The sequence below is a fragment of the Aplysia californica genome, unplaced genomic scaffold (genome assembly GCF_000002075.1).
Source record: "Aplysia californica isolate F4 #8 unplaced genomic scaffold, AplCal3.0 scaffold00299, whole genome shotgun sequence".
Taxonomy (NCBI): domain Eukaryota; kingdom Metazoa; phylum Mollusca; class Gastropoda; order Aplysiida; family Aplysiidae; genus Aplysia; species Aplysia californica.
Genome location: NW_004797569.1, coordinates 575,247 through 582,057, shown reverse-complemented (window position 1 = coordinate 582,057; position 6,811 = coordinate 575,247). Strand labels below are relative to the sequence as shown.

Here is a 6,811-nt window from a genome sequence, read left to right as displayed (position 1 = left end):
CCCAGCAATATCTGCAAATTTATTTTATCCAGCGACGAAACCAATCTGTGCTGCTGGCTGAAGTGCCTCAAGGCCATTCCCAAAAGGTGGAGCATTAACATGTTCATATAGAATAGAATAGTAAATGGGCTGATTCATCAGTGTCATGCTCATAACTGTGCCTGAACTGCAAAAGGGAACTGCTGCTTTTTCTTTCCTAATCCTTACTATCGTCATTTTTCCTCTACTTCTTTTGTATGTTTGTCACACTCTTGTGACCTGCTATTTCCGGGGTGCCTTGATAGTCGAAGCAGACTTTGTGCTGTTGAAGTTAGAGGTGAGAAGAGTAAGCTTGATTCTCTGTAAGGACTTCTCTGTTGACATCCACCCGTTGGTGCTCATATGACCTTATGCATTTGCGAGCGCCGTAAAACCTCTACTAAAGCAAAAACAGCCAAGTGGTTAGGCTTCGGGACCCGTCGTCGTGATATTGCGGTCTCAGCTCGGACCGACGTTGTGACCTTGGGAAAGGCACTTCAAGAGCAATTCATTTTGGATGGGTCTTTTTGGAGATGGACTTTAAACTAGTAGGTACCGCTTTTTAAATAACTTACTTCGGCTTGTTCACTTTCGTTCGACAGAGCTTAAAAAATGCTAGCTCATTGAGGATTTTACCTAGGCCAACGAAACATTGCATGGCATTTCTGCAGGCCAGCAACCAAACAATGTTTTTTAATATTAAAAAAATCTCTTTATACCCAGTATTGCAATTTTTCGTTTTATTTCTCTATGATATTATTTGGCATCGGATATAATTATAAATCCTATATATGTTGAACTGTTGCAGTTGTTCGACTTTAGGAAAGGGAAACAAGGAAAAGCCACAGGGCCAGATAATATTCCAGTTGAAGTGGTCGTCGCGCTTGAAGAACTAGGCACTGAAATAACCACAAAGCTCCTAAATGCTATTTATGACAGCGTTGAGATCCCAGAAGATATGATGAAGTCAGTTTTTTATAGCTTTACCTAAAGCACCAGGTACCACTGAGTGTGATATGCATAGAACAATTAGCCTTATGAGTCATTTTACAAAAATATTGCTGCGAGTAATAATGGGAAGATTGAGAAAAAGTGTAAGACCAGAGATATCTAAAACGCATTTCGGCTTTGTTCCTGACAAGGGCACCAAAAATGCTATATTCACCTTAACAATGTTAATGAAAAGATGTATTGAAGCACAGAAAGATCTGTATTTATGCTTCATAGATTATTCAAAGGCGTTCGACAAAGTTAGACATGATGAGCTTTTTAAAATACTGGAAAATCTAGACATAGATGGAAAAGAATTAAGAAATATCAGAAATTTGTAGTGGGACCAAAACGCTGCTGTACGAATTAATGGAGAATACAGTGAATATAAGCAGATTAGGCGAGGAGTGAGGCAAGGAAGTGTTATATCGCCAGACCTCTTTAACATGTACAGTGAAACAATCCTTAGAAACATAGAAGAATGTCCAGGTCTCAATGTAAATGGAGAAAATATTATAACATCAGGTATGCAGATGACACAGTTTTAATAGCAGGCTCCGAAAAGGACCTTCAATTGTTTCTAGATACTGTTGTAACAGAAAGTGAACGTAAAGGATTATTGTTGAATGTAAAGAAAACAGTATGCATGGTAATATAAAAAAGCAGCAAATCCTAGTTGTAATCTCATTAGCAAAAGTGAAAAGATCAAACAAGTCCAACGGTTTAAATATCTAGAATATATGATAACATCTTATGCCAAATATTTCACAGAAATAAAAAGGAGAATTGCAATGGCTAAGGCTAGTTTAGATAAAAATGAGCCCAATCCTGAAAAATAGAAACCTCTCAATGAACCCCGAAATGAAAGTCCTGAAATGCTGTGTTTGGCCAACCCTTCTAAATGGCTGTGAATGCTGGACAATCACTAAAGACAGTGAAAATAAAATAGAAGCAACAGAAATGTGGTTTCTTAGGAGACTGCTAATAGTATCGTTGAAGCGTTGAAGGAAAAGAAATCAAATGAGGTAGTGCTTAAGGCCAAGGTCTACAGTGAAAACTAAAAGCTAGACGGGTAACTTCCCATCTACTTACTTGTGATAACCATAACCCACAGAGATTTTCTTCACATTGTGATACATTTCATTTGTCGAAAAAATCTTTGGTTGCCATGGAAACGGGAAAAAACAGTCGCAATCTTGGATTTTTTAGTATATTTCCATGGAACATTTTTCTTTCGTTATCCACCCAACAGTCATGAAAGTTGGCACACATACTTAACTATCATTAACATCATGCACATTTTGTCTGATTTTCAGTTCACTAAATGAATGGCTGTATTTTTTACGATGTTTTGAAACTTGTGTATGTATATTATGCAATTATAAGCTCTCTACTAACATTAAAAAATCGTTTTAAAAACTTTTTGCACCATATATACATATGAATGAGACAAAATTTGTATTTGATGCTAGTAAACACATGGTGCAAATTTAAAGCATGTCACACAAACCACATAGGAGATTTGTAACTTCAAATGGAGAAAATTTGGTTTTTGAGAAAATAAACTTTTATTGCAAAAGTGCACTTGCCTCCTGCCTGTTGTCATGATGTTTCCAACCCAAAAATACTAGTTAAAATGAGCCAGCAGCATGGCTGGGACCACCCTCAAGTTCTTCCAACTCCCCCCTTCCTTCTAGTTCATGCCATGTGCCTCAAAGACCTTCTCTTAGACAGTTTCTCCTCCTCATACCTTTGACTTCAAGCAATCCGAATTGCTGCCCGTTGTGTCACCAAGCTGAATTGGTACTCTCTCTCTCTCTGACCATACAGCTCCATCACAATACTGCTACCTTTTGGGCCATGGTTGAACTCAGCAATGGCCACCAGCATAGAAAACTTTACTTTCTTGGAAGAGGTAAACTTAACCTTCGAGCAATGGTTTCGTATGACGCTATGAAGACATTCATTTGCATTTTGAGTGGCATGAATTTTGTGATGAAAAATAACAACACAGAAGGTCAAGGCAGATAGTTCTTGAAGAGGAGAAGACGACCTTTGTATCGAGACCAAATTTTACATTGTAGCGTTTATTTTTACCGACATAACTAAGGCCTATTTTAGCCGTACTTTTAGGACAAACTGTGAGTTATGTGATTGCCTGCCTGTCTGTAGGTTGCATTTTCATGGACTTATAGACAGTTTTAGGCTCTAGAATGTAATTCCCAAGATGAGCAAGTGGATATAGAATAATAATATTGCATAAACAGAAAATCATGAAATTGAAGGAAATATTCCATTCTCACTGCCGACCTTGGCCTGAAGCCCACGTGGGACGCTCAATGTTAAAAACAATCAGGAAACGACAAATGCAGTTTAGTTTTTGGGACACCTGAATAGACATAAGGGTCTTGAACATGTAGCTCTCACTGGCAAAATTGAGGGCAAGCGAGGCAGGGGTAGGCCCAGAGCAACATACTTAGGTAACCTAAACAAATGGGTAACAGGGAAAGATCAGGGAAACGTAGCTTTTTTTTTAGAGCATCTGAGCAAAGGAATGAATGGAAAACCATGATCGCCAATGTCTGTCACAGATCTGGCACTGGAAGATGATGAATGACAATACAAACAGGTCTCAGTACAAATTCTACATAATTATTAGATCAATTACATAATATATGTCTGTCATCTGGGCTGTACCTGATAGGCACGCTGTTGTCGCAAACAGGAGACCCGAAAACGATATTATAATGAGGAAACTTTCACATAATTATTTCGGTCTTTCTGCTTGGATGTTACACCCCTCTCAGCCTGGGTTAGCCCTCTTGCCAGGGTTCAAGACTGCATCTTAAATGATCTAAATTACGTTGATTTGAACATAAAAATCATCTAAATTAATTTTCTTTTATTTATTTTTTTTGGTAAGTGTTTTACGGCGCTCGCAACTGCATAAGGTCATATGAGCGCGCGGGACACACCTAATACTTTTAGTTGGAAGGAAATTTTGAATTTTACCCGGGTGGCGGCCGAAGCCTACTCTTATCGATTATAGACCACCAAGGGATCTTTAACGTGCGCAACTTTCACACGGGCCCACCGAGATTTTTCAACCTTGAGAAGGCTAGGCGTAGATCTTTCCTACCAGAAGATCAGGAGTGTGGCAGAAAGACAGCTGTAAGAAGGAGAAAAAGAGCAGCAATAGAAAAGCTGCAAAAAGAGTCAGGAGCCCAGAGGAGGGGGCAAAGGAGGTGAGGGGTTAGGGCAGAAAGAGGAGACGAAAGCGGAGGACAGAATATTGCTAGAAAGCAGGAAAGGAGGTGAAAGGAGACAATTTTAGAGAAGAAAATTTTTCGGTCGCTACCCGGATTCGAACCCGGGACATTTGAAAGAGAGGCCAACACCTTAACCTCTAGGCTACGAGAGCCCCCTAAATTAATCTAAAATGTTTATCTTTTTCAAAATGTTCAGTAGTTCATCATATCCTACCGTATCAAAAGCTTTTGAGTAATCAATGAGGCATAAATGCATATCTTTCTGCTCTTCTGCACATTGTTCCACAAATATTGTTTTGCTAATTATAACATTACAGGTACCCACCCCTGTCAGAACCAACTCTAATTTGTGTTTTCTCTACAATGTAAAGCTAATCATTTCAACTGCTGTACTCAGTCCCAGTATCGTTTCCAGAGACGTCGGGGATTTAGGTAATTAGAAAGACGTAGAGGTTGGAAACTTTGGCTATACGCCTTTATCAAACAGATTTGTTGTTGTTGTTGTTTTTTAATAAATAAAAACTCCTGCGAACTGATAAGGCCGTTGAAATCACACATTATCATGTATCACACGCATCCATGATAGCACACTACTATCAAGCTACTGAGCCAAATTGGTTGTAAGATATGCAGCAAATTTGCCAAGAATTTCGATCCCTGACCTGAGAGCTGGTTAATTACTTTGACTGCTTCTGCAGCTTTAGCTAGCTCACTCTTTGAAAAGGCAAGCGCTCAATAATATATGTATGTCATATCTTAATACATACCTATAGTCGCTGTAAACTTTATACTTGAACGTAAGTTACAGCAGAAATGCGTTTGAGAAATGAGCTCTAGATATATCAATATTATGGCGTTTCCAAGACCCATACCGAGTAACCTTACGGAGAATATTAAATGCGTTGATGTTGCAATATGGCGTTATTTTACATCTAGATGGAAATGTTATATACGTTGTAAAATTAAATAAGTTTACCCGGTTCTTCCTATATTTATCCCGTGTGTTATATGTTGGCGGAATAAGAATAATTGGTCGCTTTTAAGCACAGGGGGTTATCCCGAAAAATGCTGTTTTGAGAAAATCGAAGGTAAAGCTTTTTGCCCCTTGTTTTGTTTCTATAAAAGAGAAGGAGAGTTGTCTCTATAACAAAGCAAGTATACACACCAATGAAACCAAACTTCCCTTATAGCTAGGGAAATAACCACTTTTGATATAGGTCAAGATTTCTGGAAACCCCCGAAATCTGGGTTAGCCTGCTTGTCCTTAAAAGCAGCCTGTATTCTTTTCTTTGTTTTAAAATAACGCCATCATAAAGTTAGCATTGATGTCAAGAGAATGTATGGAGCCAATGAAGAATGTTTTCAGATTAATGGTTCAGCATTCAACAATGACCGTTATGTCACAGTAATAACAAATCTTCTACATGTGTAAGGGCACACCCTGAGGAGACACTCCGACAAGCATCATCAGACAGGCTTTGACGTGGAATCCGCAAGGAAAACGTAAGAAAGGAAGACAAAAGACGACATGGAGGCGAGCGGTACAAGCGGAAATGGAAAAGGCGGGGACATCATGGAAACAGCTAGAAAAGAAAGCACAGGCAGGCTTCGTTGGAGAAATGTTGTTGATGGGCTATGTTCCACTGGGAGTTAAAGAAGGCAAGAGAGAGATACATGTGTAATTTTCACCTCATTTACCAGGACGTAACTTCTACCCTTCCGCCCTATGGTCATACCAGTTGCTGTTTGAAAGTAAAACAATAACTATTCTGTCTTTTCATGCAAAGATTAAAACAAGAACGTTGTGCGTATTATTTTTATGATAATTGGTCGCTTTTCAGCACAAGGTGGCCATCCCGAAAATGCTGGTTTGTGAAAATAGAAGGTAAAGTTTTTTTACCCTTGTTCAGTTTCTTTAAGAGGCAAGGAGAGTTTTCTATATAACCAAACAAATATACACACCAATGAAACCAAACTGCTCCTATAGGTAGGGCAAAGCCCACTTTTGGTATATGCCAAGATTTCTGGAAACCCCCGAAATCTAGATTAGCCCACTTGTCCTTAAAAGTGACCACTTCTGTTCTAAAAAGCAAAGAATTTGTCAAACAAATAGTTAGAGAGTTAGAGTAGCATACCTCTATCCTTTGAAGAGTTCGATCTGTGCATACTTGGATTCGAACAAGATTTCAATAAAACAAAAACACAAAACAAACAAAATCAAAAACAAAAACAGAACAAAAAGCGACATGAAGGGTATAAGTCTCACTTCTCTCTGGCAGTTCTTGTGAGTCCTTCATGAGCTCATTGTCGTCGTCCCTGATCTTATTGGTGGCCACTATCACAGCCAGCACCACCACAGCGACGAGAGCAAGGAGCAGAACAAACAACAGCACCTTCATCGCGCCAGACATCTTGTTCTTATTATTCTCCTCGCTCAGCCTGCTTTCAGAGACAGTCGGGTGTGTGAAAAGATGAGCACACACAGAAAGGTATACAGAAACACACACACACACACACACACACACACACACACA

At 39.1% G+C, this 6,811-nt stretch overlaps 1 protein-coding gene across 1 annotated transcript in view; it reads right to left on the bottom strand.

The window, feature by feature from the left end:
• Positions 1-6,713, bottom strand: part of LOC101850816 (membrane metallo-endopeptidase-like 1) — a gene marked incomplete in the record, with an annotated part of 11,982 nt that extends 5,269 nt beyond the window's left edge. The window contains 1 exon segment of the mRNA XM_013084526.2: positions 6,544-6,713. Coding sequence (XP_012939980.1) covers positions 6,544-6,688 — 145 coding nt within the window.
• Between the last annotated feature and the right edge of the window lie 98 nt (positions 6,714-6,811).